The sequence below is a fragment of the Semicossyphus pulcher genome, unplaced genomic scaffold (genome assembly GCF_022749685.1).
Source record: "Semicossyphus pulcher isolate SPU_LCO1_2020_fin unplaced genomic scaffold, fSemPul1.0.p SCAF_17, whole genome shotgun sequence".
NCBI classification, from domain to species: domain Eukaryota; kingdom Metazoa; phylum Chordata; class Actinopteri; order Labriformes; family Labridae; genus Semicossyphus; species Semicossyphus pulcher.
This window is the reverse complement of record NW_027211681.1, coordinates 9,293,360-9,311,070: the sequence shown is the minus strand read 5'-3', so window position 1 is coordinate 9,311,070 and position 17,711 is coordinate 9,293,360. Positions and strand designations below refer to the sequence as shown.

Below are 17,711 nucleotides of genomic sequence, written 5' to 3'. Positions count from 1 at the left end.
AGACAAAAAGCCCCTCAGCAAGTGCAGAGCTGTACGTGCAGAGAGACTCGAGCTGCCAACTGAAAGTGTTTGTGCATAATGTCTCTGAAGTAACTGTGAACATGCTGTATCTTAGATGTTGGGAACAAGGCCATACTTTTATTTATTTCAAACTGACACTGCTGAAATCTACATTACCCTTAAATTATCTTAGTTCACTGGCAAAATTGTTGCAAGTAGTTTACATGGTGCAAATCACCACTGACGCACTGTTCACTGTGATCCACAGCTGACTCCTCTCCTGCCCTCTAGTGTTTGTTTCTAATGATGAGAAACAAACAACTCTAAAAGGACACCTGAAGAAGTTTGGGCCCTATGCTATCCATAATGCTCCAAAGGACATTGTATTGGTTTATCCTATTTCTCTAACAAATCCAGGTGTAAGAACTGAGAATATTTATACAAAGATTAAGACAAAGATGCATTTTACCAAACAAACTCAATGGCAACCTAATTATTTGCAAGCCAGACTGGTGTTAAACTTAACGACTGAATAACAGTTCTACATTTAGATATTAGGTCAAAAGAATGACATAACAACGACTGTCTCCTAATTCCTAATACATCCATGCATTATCTACTGCTTTACATCATCCAGTCATTCACAGGGCTAAGAGACTGTGGCTACACTGGTCTGATGAAATAAAGGAACGTATCATACAGATGTCTTTTGATGATTTATTTTATCTCTCTCTCTCTCTTTCGTCAAAAACTACAAACTACAAATTAAATTAAAGATGTAATAGGTTCAAATATTTAACTCCAGCGTCCATTGATGAACAGGTTCAGACACTTTAGCACAACAGAAATGTGAAAGAACAAATAAAAGTGTGTCACATTGTCCATGTAAAGGCATATCAACAAACATTCTGTACTAATATGAAACAAATTAAAGACAATTTACCATGTGCACCTCTTGGACCACGTGCAGAATAAGGTGGTTTTGAGGCTATGTCTTTCCTCTGCATGATGGTTCAGACCCAAAATACCATGGGGTATACTCTTAAAGCCTCTCTATGGAGTTTTTCTCTGGTTAAATGTATTCTGATTACTCTCTATGACCTACAAAAGCAAACTAGACCATCAACGACAAGATTGATTATTTCTATATAGTTATTTTTAATGCCCAAAACTGCTGGCGGGGGTAGGTGTCAGGCGAAGCGATTAACTGCACGCTGCCTTTGTTTACATTTTCCAGGGCATATATTTAAAGTGAGTAATGCATATGACTATGAAAGAAAGCAGGATGAGATTTTTGTTAATAAAACTACCACTTAAAGCTGCAGTAGGTAAAATGGAGAAGAGAGCGGACTTTGCTTCAAAATTTGAAAAATTATAACCTCCAGGTCCCTCCCCCTCTCTCTCCGCGGCGCTCAGTCCTGCCTCCAAAGCAGATACACACACCAAACCAGCGGCAAAACCACCAGCACTTAGTTGGCTAACAGAGACTGTGGAATAAACAGTGCCAACTAAGCAGTAACACACTGATGTGAACATTTAGCGGTGAGAGCACAGGCACACAGAGCTATCAGGAGAAAGTCTGAAACGTCACACTGCCTGGGCACTTCACAAACATATTTTCAGCCACACTGCCATGAAACAATGTTGTGTACAGTAGCCACATTGAGAACAAGCTAACCTTAGCCCGACTGCAACACCAACAGTAACACAACGTCCCAGTAACCGCAGACATCTTAGCCATGTGAAACAAATACAGCAGGAATGAAGCTGGGGTAATTACCTGTAGAGTAGAACTGTCTAATTCAACTTCGCTTTTTAATCCTTTCAGGTCCCATAGCTCTCGCCACCTCGGAAATGCTGCTACCCTCGTTTCATTTCTGTCTCGGTCTAACTCTTTCTTTTTAGCTTGCTTTTCCTCATTTATCTTCTTTAGTGTCTTTGTAGTATAAGCCTAGTTGGCAGTTTTTTGATTCTCGGTGGTTGTTTTCAAGCCTTAATGGACACAAACCGACTGACCCTGCGCACGCCGAAGAAATTAAGCTTGACCGTGTGAGCATGCGCAGAGGAGTGCTGCTGCGCAGCGTGTGATTGACAGCAGCCTGAGAGACTGCTTGGCTCTGATTGGTTGTGTGGCTGGAGCGTTGGATTCTTGCAAAATGCCATTAGGAGCAGTAGGAGGAGCCAGAGGAACATAATTATCTCTATCATGTAATACTGCATGTTTAAAGCGACAGTTTGAGCAAATATGACAAAAATGTAGTTTTAATAATGTAACCTACTACAGCTTTAAGCATGTACAGGACAAAATCAGCAAAGAGATAAGAGGTACGGCTTTGTCCACAGGGGGGACAAACCGAAAGTTCCTTAAAGTTCCTAAAATTTTACATTAACATTGGTTTATGGTGGTATTTTTTTAGACACATTTTTATCAATGTTACCCTTTTTAACATCTTATTTATTACATTTTTGAATCCTTTTAATGGATGTATGACCTCAATATTCATGAATTATGACAAAAACATTTAAAATCTTACTGTTATATGTCTCTGAGACAGTTACACAGACAATCTATCCGTACTGGGAGAGAACCTGCGCAGGAGAACATGCAAACAATGTCGGCCGAACTAGGACTCGACTGAAGAACCTTCTTGCTGTGATATACCAGTGCTAAACACTGTACCACAGTGCCGCCGCTTATTCATAATGCACAATTAAAAGCTGTCTGAAAAACGGTCAAATGGCCTAATGAGAACTGACGATATCAACTGATAGATGATATTGTCAGAGATGTCTAGAAAGGGTTAAAAAGTTTCATTGACCTGCAAACAAGAATCCCTTTGGTTAGTATTATTATATTAACTGTATCTCTGAATGTCAGTAAAATAATGTTTCAAATGAAGGGTGTATACGAGTAAAAATCTCCTGCCTAAAACAAATGCACTTTAAAGTCTACTAATGACCTCTGGGTATTGTTAGTTCCAGACTAGCCGGCTGCTTGGTTGGAGGTGAGAGCTCAGTGGCTTTTACTTGAAAGTACCTCTGATTTCATCTGATCTTCACTCTGCTGAGACCATCACATAGCTTCACACCAATAGAAAACAACCACACCAAAAAAAAAATCTTTTGTTCGACTCACCAGTCACCACATTCATTTCCTTTCAAGGAAATGTCTTTCGGGTCTTTCTTATAAGCTACCTGTAAACTCCACTCTACAGTCACCCTAACACATGGACAGGCTGACTGTTTGTGTTGTGGCTCTCCTCTTTTTTTCGGTAAAAACTTAAATTTCTGTTGTTTGATTCAACTGAAAAAAAAACTCTAGTTTTTTGCTCTACCTTTGGTTTTCCTTTTTTGTCTTTTGTTGGATTTTAGATTTTGTTTTTACATTTTTTTGCCTTTTTTTTATTTAATCATATCAAAGTCTGCATCTGGGTCCTCAACCTTCTTGTTTAAAATCCAAACCCTGACACGCTGCAGGCGTTCTGAATCCCCTCCCCCGTTTCCACTTTGTGAAGAACCAGTCCTCTCACTCCTACGACCTGCTGATCATGAACGTCACTGATTCTGATGAGGGTCTCTACTACTGTGGAACTGAGCGGACCAAGGTGTTGGACCAGGACAACATTTCTCACAGATACTTTTATAGTTACGGCAACATGACAACAAGGATTCTACTCAGTAAGTCTTCTCTGACTTCTCTTTGTGTGATGTGTTTGTGTTTATACTTCCTAACAAGGGACAATGCACATTATCCAACCAACAATATTGCAAAGTACATTACACTTTGAAAATGTCTCTCTTTATGTGCTGGATTTGTCTATCCTTTAAGGATCTCTAAATTAAAGAATCATTTGAGAGAGAAAAACTACATAACTCGCAAAGCTGTTCAGACTAAAGCTACAACCTGTAACAACAGGTCAAAAGTAGAAATTGCTTCATTTTGAGGAGTCACCAAAAAGGTTTCATACAAGGGGAGTAGAGAATGGGAAGTATTTAAATATACAGCGTCAGAAAAAATTAGGAGACCACTGCAAAAATCTGTTTTTCTCTGGTTCTACTCTTTATAGGTTTGTGTTTGTGTAAAATGAACTTTATAATATTGTATACAACATTTTTCACTACTTCCAAATCAAATATTCTCATTTAGGTCTATTATTTTGAGAAAATGTAAGTAACCAAAAGATGGAAAAGAGATGTTTTTTAGACCTGTATGTTTGTTTTTAAAGAACAGAATAATGTTTTAGCTTAGGAAGAGATCAGAAATCAACATTGATAATAAGCTCACTAATGCATTTTAGAATAAAGGCTATGAATCATAAAAACTGTAAAAAACAAAACAAAACAAAAACGTACTTATATCCTACTTTCAGCAAATCATTCGGACGTAGGTTATATATTATATTAAATATTTATAGATATTGTCATACAGATATTTATTTTTAAGCTGTAATTTAACATTTCATATTTCTTTCACAGAGTATTGAAATTATTGTCCTGCTGACAATGTTTCTTGTTTTATTGCAGAACAGTGCGAGTGTGTGTCATGAGATAACAAAAGTACAAGAAACAGCCATTTAAGTAACATGTGTCTGAGACAAGGTCAAACTTTTTATTCATATAAGGCCTTACACTTAGCACTGAATCAAAAAATTAAAGACAAGAAAATATTTATTCAAATTGGCAATTTTAAACAAATAAAATCTACAAATCTGAACACTGACTTCAAATAAAGTACTCAATGTCTGACTTTATGCCTGTAAACAACTAAAGAAACATAAATCCTCTAAGAACATCAACATTCATGGTATGCATTGAAATGCACTCAATAAAAAAGTGGCCTAACCCTCGCAAACTGTTCAAGAGCATCTCTAAAATTAAAGCAGAACATTTAAATAAAACTTATCCCATGTCGATCCACAGGATCAGGACCAAGTCTGACAAATTCCTAAACCTTTGTTTACTTCCGGTGCGCCAGTTTTCAAAAATGCCCAACTGCATTCTGTGAAAACATCACTTCAATGCTGTGTCCGCAGTACCAGCACGTGTATGTTACAGTGCCCAAATAAATCAAAAGCAGCAAGCAACTTCAATGATGCCAGCATGTGCATCAGGGAACAACATCATTAAAACATATTTTGTCTCTGATTCAGCAACATTTACAGGTGAACCACACCTTAAAAGTGCATTCGAACTTTTGATTGTTCTGGAGATAACACAAGGTCGTATAAACCCCCTGAAAACTTTCAAATGCTAAGTCAATCCTGAGTTACAACTGACTGTGAGGACTAAATAAACAATCGAACGTAAAGTTAAGAAAAAAAAAAGGTCTAAGTACTATTTTTAAGAGTCAGACCCTAAAAAAGAAACAACTCTTAAGCTTATCTGCTTCATCTGGACTGTGAAGCTGTGGTACTTTCATAATCAAACAACCCATTACTGACTAGATACTTCAAAATTGGATGAATCCTGATTTATGGAAATACACAACATCCTGTTTTTCTAACCGAGCCCCACCAATCTCTAACCAGTGAGAAGAAAACAGAGAAAAACACAAGTCCAGAAATCTATCGTGAAATAATCAAAACTGTTCCTACCACTGCAAATCGTAATCATCGTAAGGGGCTTATTGACAAAATACCTTTACTCTGTTTTTAAATGTTCTTGCTAATTGTGATGTGTGCAACCTCACTCGAAGTTTTAATTCAATTCAAGCATTGTCTCTGTTAAACAGAAGAGCATTGTCATTTTAAACATCCTCCGAATATGGCATACCCCAAAGAAATGTGCATCTAAAATAATATATGGTATCAACCACATGTCTACATAAGACTTAATGAGAGAAAAGAGATCGGTTTCAAATATAAAATAAGTTATGTAAAAACTATCAAACTCTCCACTCAGACACTTTTGTCCTTTTTAAATAATCTATAGCGCATTGTCTAAAGAGCACTGCGCAAGTGCATTTAGGGCGTCATCACCCATGGCTTTTCAAAGCCAGGCACGCCTGCAGGCAGACATTGATATTTATACAGCATATTTCAGCCATTATTCTCTCAAAGACCACCTCAGGTCACTCTGGCACATTTAACTTCTCTCAATGCCTATGTACCTATGCCCCCTGTATGCATAATAGACACTCGTCAGTGATTTTTGGTGGCACTTGTAGCTGTGTTTGAGGTCCATGACAAATTTACCTCTTAGTTGTGTGTGAGTTTGTGAGTTTTTGCGTAGATTTGACATGTGCACCATGAACAGCTTGGTGTCAGTCTCCTGCTTGGGTGGCATGTGCAGGGCTCAAACATAAATCTTCCAGAGGTGAAGCAGGCTTTGGAAGGGGAAGCAGTGAGCATGGTCCTTCCTTCTGGCATCCCAAGAACAGCCGCACAAAGCAGAAAGAAGTACAATGATGTTACGAGGCGGGAGATCTAAAGCTTTCCGACGCCCAGGCTTCCTAGTAAAAAGTCACTTTCTGCTGCCTCAAGACAGCAACACACCACCAATGGTCCTGATCACACGTCATTTTAAGACCGAAACACCCATGGGCACACAGGTGGGCGCAAGAACATATACTACTAACACAATGTAGGGTTGTCTTGTCCAATGTAATGAAAACAAAAAGAAAAAAGCCAATTGTCAGAGTTTCTGAAGGCCACTTTGAAGCTTCTCTTGAGTTGACTCATATTTCTTTTTAAAAAGATTTTTAAGCTTTAAGGATTTCTTGCTCTTTTCCTTTTCCTTGTGCCTTTCATTTCCAGTCTCATTGGATGATGCAGAAGATGGAAAAGCAATCCTTGTTGGTGGCAATGGTGGCTCTACCTCTGCTGGCAGCCTGCTCTGGGGCAGGTTGGGTGTTGAGGCAGAGAGGCTGGTTGGGGTTGTAGCCATGGAGTTGCAGGACTTCTCAAGGATTCCATCATAAACAAGTTGGCTCAGTGGGCCCACAGTAAAATGGTCTGATGATGACTTCCATGGCCCCTGATTGGTTACCATAAGGTCTGGCTGTCCAATGGGACCTGGGGATGAACCTAATTCAGATGCTCCCAATTCCTCCCTCATTATGGATTGTCTAGGCATTTCAGTTGGCACATCAACTCTTTCAAAGTAAACTTTTCCCGAGTGGGTGTCTGTGGAACTGTCACTGTCATCTCTTGTCAGTCTTGGTATTCTCCTTCTGAGAGAACCAGCAGACATCTCAAGTTCATCTCTCAGCATCCTCCTACTTGTTGGTTCCAAACCAAATTCTTGCTTCTCTGTTGAGGATGAGGTATCCAGAAGTGATTCTAATTTCTCTCTGTGTAACATCTTTATGGAAGCAGCATCTGCACCATATTCCTCCAGCTCTTCTCTGGATATCTTTCTCTGTGGTATTCTAGTGGTCTCAACTATGTTGTCCATTGCTAAAGCCCTCACAGAAGAAGCAAGCTGGCATTCACCTTTATTCCATGCAAGCTTTCTGGGACCTGTGTCTATGGACATTCCCATTGAGTCTCTTGTTACCCTTCTGGATACTGAGTCAAACGGATAGTCAACATCATCTCGTAACATCTTTCTTGAAGCACTGTCCACTGAAGCCCCCATCATATCTTTTGATGTCTTCCTAGGTGCCACATCTGTTTTTGCTTCTATTTCATTCCAAATCATTTTTCTTAGGTCCATAGGTAAGTCACTTCTTTCTCTGTATACACTCCTTGAAGCAGTGTCCATCAGTTCCCCTATCGTATCTCTCTCTACTTTCCTGGCAGGAAATTCTGCATCCAACTCATTGGAAAGGCACTTTCTGACTGCAACATTCAAAGGAACTTCACTCCTGTCTCTGGATATCTTCCTGGACGTAGCCTCCACCAAAGACTCTTCTTGGGGCATCATAAAAGAAGAGGTTTCCAAAGAAGTATCCAACACTAGGTCTTTTGCCATCTTCCTCGATACATCAACAGAAGCTTCAAGTTCTTCTATATAAATTTTGCGAACTGGAGATTCAATAACAGCTTCTGCTTCTTTACTCAAAGGCTTTGTAATGGAGCTGTCTAAAAGCAACTCAGTTTCGTCATGAGAAGAATTGTCAACAGTTGCGCTCGGGAACATTTTGCCCAAAGGAAGTGAAGTCATATACTCGGTGTCTGAAAACCTCTCCTCTGAGTCTCTATTAGTCAGAGAAAGGAGAGCAAGAAAATAGGAAGGGAAGGGACAAAGAAAGGACAAAGAAAGAAATTAAGGAGTGAAAAATGAAAACCACCAAGGTGTAACAAAAATGCAGTGGTCTAGCATGAGAAAATGACCTCTAAAATATGTTAGCAGGGAGACTTACTGTTTCTTAAGAGTTTTCAGAAAGCGCTCTGGTTCTTCATCAAGACAAGGATAAGGGGCTCGGATTGGGATGAGAAGGTCAGGGTCCGGAGAGATCATGGTGGCCGGTGGCTGAGTGATGACGCCAGGACGTCTTGACCGACATATGGTGGATCCCTGTGTTCGAGGAGAACGCTTCAGTGTTGTAACTGGAGGAACTGGAGAAAGGCCAAAGATGGACAAATTAGCAAATCTGGTCAGCCCACACATAGCAGACACGAATGAAGAAGTAACAATGAGCAATGAGCATGTAGCACTAAATATGTACCTCTAGTTTTCAACCCTAAAAGCCTTGTATCAGAGACTGAACAGCCAGATTTGTCTGACAGATTTATCTAGAAGCAACTGAGGCACTACTCTCAGGCATTGTTGACAATGGGTGAGCTAATCATTTCCATGCTAGCCATTTGGGAAGATGCTAGCCCTATTCAGTTACAAAAGCTGTCCAAGAGAAACCCTGCAGACGAGGGGAAAACATGCAAGCTCCAAACAGAAAGTTTGAACCAGGAACCTTCTTGCTGTGAGGTGAAAGCGCTTACCACCTCACTTCTTTCTTCAATTGGTACAAATAAAGACTCAAAAACACTACTCATTATCATTGATTTCTCTTACCTGGCATCTGCGGCAATAATGGAGACGTAGGATCTTCTAACAGATCCTCTATAGATCCATGGATAGAGCTATGGCATGAACAAGGTTGGGACGCCCGCGGTAATCCAAGGGCACCTGAGTCTGAGTAGAGCTGAGCAGTGAGGTTTGCTAGGCCAGGATTCCTGATGATGGGGAAGCCACAGAGACGCTCAATCTGTTGCCATCGATGGAGGCGCTCCCGTAGACAGGCTGTTACTTCAGACAGGGCATTCCTTTTGGAGACAAAGATTTCTATGAAATATGTTACACATTTACGGTGACAGTCACAAACAAGTTTTGCACAGGTAATGACTCACTTTGCCTCCAGGATCTTTTGGTCAACTTGGTCTAGAGATGAACTGTGGGCTACATGGAGAGTCCCAAGCAGAGAGCTCCTCTTCCTCTTGATCCTCTCTGCCTACAAGGGAGGACAGGTGCAGGACATTACGTATGCATTACTTTGCTGATGTATTAAGTGGAGTCACTCTAAGTATTACTATTGTGTTTGTCATGTGTGTCTCTACTTGTAACCATTACCTCTTCCTTTGCGGTAGCAAGCTGCAGTTCTGCACTCTGCTTTTTGACATTGTAGTACTGAACCTCTACCTCATGGGTTAACTGCAGCCACTGCTGGAGGGCCTCTGAGGCAGTCCAGCTGGCATGCATTTCCATTTCCGCTTGCTTAAGTGCCCCGAGAACCTGAGGGGGCAGCATCAGTCAACATTATAGAGTATGTAAGTATGTTGTTGAATTATTATAAACAGCAGTTACAGCTCAAATCCCTCACTTTAAATTGTTTAAACATTCCAAACTATAGCAAGCACAACAAGTATTAAGTGCAGCATTTGTGATGTTTGGTCGTCCAGTTGTATGCTAAGCAGCGTATTTACCTGCTCTAGCTCTTCCTCTGCATATCGAAGGCGGCTGAGCTCACTGACAGCTCCTTGTCTCAGCCTGTGCAGACGATGAGCCTCCTCCTGCGCCCCTATGATCTCGTCCCTCATCTTCTCCTCCAGGTTCTGTTTCTCCTCGGCAACATTACGCTTTTCTTCCTGGGCACGTTCCAGCCTTAGTGAGTAAAACATTTTTAGTGCAGTCAAAAAATATATATATACAATTCATGAATGTACAGGTAGAGAAAGAATTCTGAATACTCACTGTTCCTGCAGCTCTATGAGGCTCTGTTCAGCCCTCTGCAGACTTTCCAAATCTTTCATCATCCTTGATATGTGGACTTTACTGGCTTTGTTCTGGACCTGGGCAAACCAGCAGCCTCCAATTCCCATCACCACAGATACAATTAGCAGCAGGTCCTTCATGTAGTTATGAGGGGGACCTATTGTGGAATTGAAGGTCATGATCATTAATGTTGGATGGATCATTAGTGCATCATAGAAAGTGCAATAGACAAATGACACAAAGTTTGGAACATGGAGCAAAGCACAATGACAAACAAGCGGCTTGCATATTTCAAGTGAAAAAAGGTTTTAGCCCCTGCATATCCAGCCTTACAGCGCAAACGCAGTTTGCGTAGGTTCAGGTGGGGTTTTGGGGGTTTATGGGATTTTGACACACAATATTAACAGTTGGGAATATTCAAATAAGAAAATGCACATGGGCTTAGGCTTAGTTTTTTGGGGAAGCAAAAACCTGGGCATGGGAATAGTTCGGGGAGGCTATAGAGAAGGACTTTTGGTTGAACTCAAGGAAGTTCTGGCAAATCATTAGAGGGGAAAGCAGGGCTTGGCTCAGGCTGTCTTAAGCAGGGGAGGAGAACTGGTGATCCGCACTGGCATACCGTTGAGCACTTTGAGGAACACATTGTAATGTCTGCCCGTTCCTCATGTGTCTTGTCTAGTATTTCCTGTTTTATTTTGAAATCACTCACCCCTGTTCCCCCCGTCTCTGTTTCAGGTCTGTGTCCTGCCCCTCCCCCGTCGTGTGCTCACCTGCTCCTGATTGTGCTCTCCCCAGCTGTGTCTCATCACCCTCATTACCTCATGTGTTTTACCCCCTGTCTTCCCGTCTTGTCGCCAGTTCGTTTGTACTCTTGTGTCGCGTTCCAGCATTTTGTTCCCAGCTCTCGTTTTTTGACCTCTGATTCTGACCCTGTTTTCCCTTTTTACCTTGCCTTTTCGCCTCACGTTTTTTGGATACCTCTGCTTGATTCTGACTGCTTTTTGTGTACCAAACCTTGCCTGGCATAAAACCATCCTGAAATCTGTCCACTGGTTTTGAGTTTGCTGTTGAGTCCTTCCTTTTGGTCCCTGGTTCATGACACACATCAACCCGATCAAGTTCTCCTCTGATAAGAAGTCAGAGCAATAAGATCTAGGAAAAGACTCACCTAGATTCTTGGTAGAGGTCGCTATGGTAGTCAAGAAACCCCTTCAGAAACCCCAATGCGCCTAGCTCTGAGATGCTGAAGGCTCTTACCATTTTTGGGCTTCAGTGTTGGTGAAAGGTTTGGAACAGTGCCTGTCCCCAAAGGGGGTGGCTCCGATTTTTAAAAAGGGATACTGGGGCCATTGCTACAGGAAAATCTGTTCCTTCTACAACTAAAGAGAGGACTGTGTATATATCCTAAGTACAAAATCGAACGCATTCCCTGTGAAAATTGGCCTCAGACTGGGTTGTCCCTTGTCACTGATTATGTGATTTTGATCAACAGGATCTCAAGGTGAAACTGAAGAAGAATGAATGGTTTGGGGACCTCAGAATTGCGACTCAGCTTTATGTAGAGGATGCATCCAATGGTGAGGAGACCCCGGGGCAGACCCAGAGCTTGCTGGAGGGATTATATATCCCATCTGGCCTTGGAACACCTTGGGATCCCCAAGGAGAAGCTGGAAAATGTTGCAGGGGAGAGGGAAGCATGTGCTAACTTGGACCTGCTGCCACTGCAACCCAGCCCGGGACACATAGCAGAAAATGGAATCAACAAAGCGGCTGTTGTAAACCCCATAACCTTAAAGATCTTAATGCACCAACGCCACACAGGAGCTTATTTGGATAAACAACGTTGATTGCATGACATTGGTTGCATGTCTACTAGAAAAATTTGGGGGAACTCTGAGAGTTGGTAGACAGAACAGGAGCCGATACATTACAGAGACATGAGAGTAGGGAGAGAGAAGGTTAGGACTTGTTCTTACGTGTAGGGGGTCCAAACAGAACAACATCCAGAGCTTTGATGTTGAGTTTCTGTTTGTCCCTCTGGTCCTGAACCCTCAGCTGTCCACTCAGGAATGAAGGCTCATTAGCTGCAATCCTGCACACAGATGTCATAGGCAGTTCAACGTGATGATGTGAACCTTAACAGCAACTGACCTGTTTTCAATTTGAGTCATTTGCTTGGTCAACTGCACATATGAGAGAGTCTTGGTTGACATCATCATTGGGTATTCTCACCTGGGAAGTGTGTTTCCATTGACCTTAAAATCTTTAAAGTTCCTCTCATACTGTGGCAACTCAACAAATTCCTTCAGCCAGCGGATCACATCATCTTGAGTCCAATTATGTACTGAAAGATAGATAGGAGAGAAGATTATGTTAGACTCTCTCTCTCTCTCTTTCTTTCATACGTATACCAGTGAGCAGAGATGCATTTATGGTAAAACCTTATAAAACCCTGATTTTATTTTGTGACTCCGATTTTAATGTTTAACTACCGTTGCATGTTTTTTTAATATTTATTATAGGAAAATATAAGAGATCACCTTTGCAGAGTTATCTTCTGAACATGGGAGCACAGAGCAGACACACACACACACACACAGACACACACACAGACACATACACATACACACCTTCAGAAGACTTCCAGCCCCTCCAGAGCTCCTCAATTGTGATGTGTTGGTCTTCTCTGTGCAAGTGGCTGTGTTTGTTGGTCTGCTGCTGCTTCATATCTTCAATGATGAACTGCAAAGAAAGAAAGGGACAGAAAAGAGGTGATAATATTGTTACTATTTTAGATGCAATTTTAAACAGCAAGTCACAAGCACATAACATTAGACTCAAACTCTTAACCTCCCAGTCTAAAATAAAATGGGTGGGTGTTGCAGTGTGTTATGTTCTTGGATTTCAACCTAGGAAAAAGGATTGGTTGTTTTGAGACTTTATTTTATTTAGAATGTACTCAGAAGCATGTGTGTGTATTGCGTGTGTGCGTGCATGTGTTATGTGCTATCTTGGTATGCGTCCTTGGCTGTAAACGGAGGCTTCATATGATGGCTAGCGGAATCTTGGGGCTATGTTCTGATGAGCCCCAGCCCGTCCCCTCGAGTCTCTATGGCAACCGCAACTTGAGCCCCTGGATACTGTGTCCCTGAACTACATTCTAGTAGGGGGGGGGCATTCTAGAATTCTGGATTTAAAACCAATGTCACAAACAACTAGAGACACACGCCCCCTTGAACATAATACTTTAAACTTGTAACGTTACACAAAGAACATGTTACACAAAATTACAAATATACTTTGCATGCAGTAAAACTGTCTTTAAACACACATAGAGAGCCATATGTATGGATGAAAGACTGATAGTTTGCTTAGATGACTAAATGAAAAATGTGTTTTTGACTCGTTAACAAGATGTTTTTGTTAAAGAAAAAACATGTTCAGACGTGGTTATAAATTGTTGATGATAATTTGTGGTCTGTAAAACAGATATATGTGTCAATATTTGTAATATTTAGAATATATATTATTTCACCATCAACATTTGGTTATTTCTCCATGGTTATTTAATGCAATTCATTTAATTATACATTTCATGCAAGCCATAGATACACATAGATTTACACTGATATTTCCTCTCTACTTTGTATTTCTACAGTGTTGTTTGATTTGAGGCAACTTCAGCCAAGTGGCTAAAGAGGGAAGTTGGATTTAGAAAACATGAAGGAGTAATACTCATAAGTATGATTATGAAGGTCACCAGTGTTACAGTATTCTATTAGTGCAGACCAATTTTGTCACTGAGCCAAAAGCAAAGTTATACCCTCGCTATCCTTAGTAGCATTTGACTCCACCACCTGTTGTTGTATTGCTATACCCTGTCTGTCTCTTTCATGCAATAAACAGACACGCACAACAATTTACAACAGCTAATGAGGTATATATTTAATGAGGAGTAATCTTTGTACCTCTACGCTCTCCTCCACCTCAATCCCACCATCTTGGTCATCGTCAATCTTCTGATGGATGCTCTGCAGGGCATCCAGGCTGAAGCGGTCGGCCTCGCTCATACACGGTGGAGCCACCACCATGCAGGGATCTACATGAGACGGGATGACAATGACATTACATCAGTCCCTTCACATAGTCACATGATAAATATTGCTATCACATTAAATCACTCAACTTATACAAGGAGTTACTTTAAATTAAACATTGATCCAGCTCAATCAATTACTTCTGTTGATTTAAAGATCAAGCAATGTTCCTTTGAGAGATGATTGGAAAGATCAGCTAATTTTCCACAGTACTTTTGGCTCATTCAGGGAATGCATGGTGTTACTTATTTAATCCTCTCTATTACAGTACATCAGAGGTGTCTCTTCTTTTTGCCGAGTAAAAATGTCATTAAGTCAATGGACATGGATACTCTTAAAACACAATCTTTGGGTCATCAATTGTCAATTGCAGGTTGAAATATAAATCATATATGATATCCTGCTTGCCACATGGCATCCTTCTTTGTCTCTCCTAGAATTGATTTAAAATCATTGTATAGCAAAGTTAAAGTTATAAAGTTAACTGAAAGTTTAAATAAATAAATAAATAACTTCCTGAAGTTTTATTAAGTAAATAAAACAAAGTTAAATAAAATTTGCAAAGAAATGAACTTTTTCTCCTCTCCGCCGTGTTTGTGAGCACTCTGCACTCTTATCTGCCGTCGGATAAAAAAAGAAAAAAAAAAGGCCGATGCCGATATGCGTCAAAATGCCGAATATCGGCGCCAATAATCGGCCCGACCGATAATCGGTCGATCCCTAACATTTACATGTGTTTTTTTTTGTTTGTTTTTTGCATTTTAACCAGTGATAATGTTCAATGTCCAGTCTGTTTGCAACAAAGATTTTATGTACTTTTCTGTCTACCAGGAGGCAGATGCCACTGAACAAAGAGCCTGACATGTTGTTTCAAGCTGCTTGTGTGAGTATAGATCTTGTGTACTGAAGCATAAGTTCTTACTGTGAACACATATCTCCAATGTGACACTTGTAGGCAAACACATTTTTACAGTGTTTCAAACATTACATCACAAATATTCTTTGTGTGCAAGTCATAAACATATTAAAAGCAACAAAAAATGTGTCTTTAACAGCTTTAAGCAGTTCTTACTTGTTTGCTGAACAAGTTTGAGGTTCAATCCCGAACGCCGGCTCACTACAAGACTATGTGGGCCGAATGTACTTGGTCACATGCCAGTGAGGACTCTGGATTATTATCATGGAAACAACAGCTGTAATTAGGCTTTAAACTGTCCATTGTCTTAACGTAAATAAATGAGAAGATGCCACACAGCTTTCCGTCATGTGTCAAACTGAGTCAGAGCCCAATTTTGTCTCTGTGACTCAAGTTTTGGTCTTCCAAGGAGCTGAAGGGAGTGGGGGTCAAGGGTCTGCGAGTAAAACCCACTATCAAAGCAAGCTCCTGTGACACCTGCTTCTCCTCTTTCCCAATTTAAAAGTGAATTGTGAATTCTGGGGCAATAAAAGTGAATGTCTAAGGCCTCTATACTGCTAGAGTACAAAGTGTTTCTGTATACAGCTTTATAGATGCAGAAGAAAAAACTGAACTGAATATTGGCAGCTGAAATTGAATGAAAGGCGTTATTGTTTCTTTGACTCACGTAAGAAACTAGATACATGACAGATCAGAATCAGAAATACTTTATTTATCCCCGGGAGGAAATTCGGGATGTGAGACGCTCAGCAAGATAGTGATTGGTAAAAACTTAATGGTTAGAGTTCAATCTCCTGCTTCCCCTGTAATTTTCAGACTCCCTTAAAATGCAGTTGAGATTAATTATCAATAAAAATAATCCACATTCACCTGCTTATTCCCACAGCCAGGAGCTGTATCTGTGTACCAATGTAAAGGAGGACATGGAAACATTGGTTGTTGATTAAACTTCCATTTCTGAACTGTGAGGAGACCTCTCAGCTGTATAGGCTATCAAATATCAATGGTCTATGCACAGTCCCGCTGAAAGGTGTGTGTGTGTGCATGTGTGTGTCAAGTGTGTGTAATTGGTGTCCCTGTAGAACCTCCACGTATGACCTGAGGTTGTTGAGGTCCTGGGCTAAGGACAGAAGCTGCTAAGTCTTGAGGTCAAACTATCAAAATAAAAGCCCTGGAATAAGTCCTCGAAGTTTTAGGAGCGTGATGGCAACTTTTTTAAAGACTGAGAAAGAAAGAGGAAGAAAAGGCTCAAGGAAGCATGTGGAATATTCACAATCATTTAAATGACTCACCAGTCCTCCATCTTGTCCAAACATTATATTTGTGTTATTATTGTTAGTCATAAGATTGCCGGATGAGAATGAGCCATCGCAAATCATGAGGAATTCACTTGGAAAGCAAAATTACACACAGACGCATGACGGATTATCATTCTCAGCAATGCCAAGTGTAAACGAGATGTATTGATGCCAAGCCTGTAGACATGTGGGCAGAAGTGAACGACGAAAATGACAAGCATAAGGATGAAAATGGATGTCCAGCTTCCTCATGTGATTAAGACTCTGTTTAGTTCATCACTCATCAGAATACGGGCCTACCTGTTGGGTCGTAAACTGCGCTCCCACCGTGGAAGGTGAAACCCTGGAAGTCTACGGCGCCCTGTGAGGCCACAAAGAGCGCAGCAGGGTAAACGAGGAGCAACAGAAGGGACAGAGGCAGCATCTTAGATGGTAGATAATATTGTCGTCCAGAGGTGATAAACTCAACAAAACAGACGGAGAAGGAACATATGCTGCAACAGCCCCCGTGTAGGGGGCACCAGAGTCAGTCTGCGAAAGGTGTTAGGCGATCTCTGTTGCTATTATGGGTACGGCCAGAAGCGAGATGTGACACTGATGATTCACTGGAGAAATTAGGCAAGCTGCTGGATATATAGTGCAACCCTATAATGGATGAAAGCGCTCAAAGGTGCCAAGAATCTTCAGAAAGTTTGTAGTTCTGTTTAGCCCAGGCACAAACCATCCAAAAAAAGGCTACTCCAAAAGTGGTATCCCGGCAAATGGCAGATAATAAAATTATAAATCCATATCAGGCCAAAAAAAAGTTAAGAAGTTCCGAGGCTTAAAATCCAGTGTTATAACCACGTGCTCGGTGATTTTAAGAGCGCGTGGAAACACCCCTTTTCAGATCAGATGTTTAAATCTTTAGTCCTGCAAATGGTGCAGACTGCTTCTCTGTCCCTCGTGTCCAGTTGGAGTCTTTCCGTGTCTGCTTTTAGTGTCTTCTTCTGGTCTCTTTATAAGCCATCTTGTCCAGTGCTCTGTTTTCTCCACTGTCACCAATTTCCCAACACCCAGGGACGTGTAGATGTGACACTCTTACTCGGAACTGACTGCCTGTCTCTGTCCGTCTGTCTGTCTGTCTTTCTCTCTGTCTCCCTCTCTAGCAACAGGGCCCCCACCACTTAACTATGTTCCCCAACACCCTCCCACCCAACACGATCATCATACTGTGAGGTCAAAATTTGCAGTGTGGTTGATCCAGTG

The 17,711-nt window shown here is 41.0% G+C and overlaps 1 protein-coding gene across 2 annotated transcripts; it reads right to left on the bottom strand.

Annotated features, from left to right (window-relative positions):
- Positions 1–4,762: 4,762 nt before the first annotated feature.
- On the bottom strand, positions 4,763–16,887 carry LOC138594580 (stromal interaction molecule 2-like). Of its 2 annotated transcripts, none has more exons than XM_069665721.1 (12): positions 16,791–16,887; positions 14,121–14,251; positions 12,783–12,894; positions 12,385–12,496; positions 12,129–12,244; positions 10,132–10,309; positions 9,864–10,041; positions 9,511–9,672; positions 9,291–9,391; positions 8,956–9,206; positions 8,306–8,501; positions 4,763–8,140 (listed from the first exon to the last, which is right to left on the bottom strand). In XM_069665721.1, the coding sequence occupies exons 1-12, from the start codon at positions 16,885–16,887 to the stop codon at positions 6,634–6,636; spliced, it is 3,141 nt and encodes a 1,046-aa protein (XP_069521822.1). In that variant the 3' UTR covers positions 4,763–6,633. The 2 variants fall into 2 exon arrangements, with proteins under 2 accessions (XP_069521822.1, XP_069521821.1); XM_069665720.1 differs by having other exon boundaries at positions 16,764–16,810.
- Positions 16,888–17,711: the final 824 nt, after the last annotated feature.

What these genes read in the sequence shown, in the direction of transcription:
- LOC138594580 (XM_069665721.1), bottom strand. Translation starts at nt 16,887, where the DNA reads ATGCTGCCTCTGTCCCTTCTGTTGCTCCTCGTTTACCCTGCTGCGCTC. An exon ending in AATGGAAACACACTTCCCAG is followed by an intron (nt 12,245 to 12,384) that starts GTGAGAATACCC and finishes ATCTGTGTGCAG; the next exon opens with GATTGCAGCTAATGAGCCTT. An exon ending in CAGAGGAAGAGCTAGAGCAG is followed by an intron (nt 9,673 to 9,863) that starts GTAAATACGCTG and finishes CTGCCCCCTCAG; the next exon opens with GTTCTCGGGGCACTTAAGCA.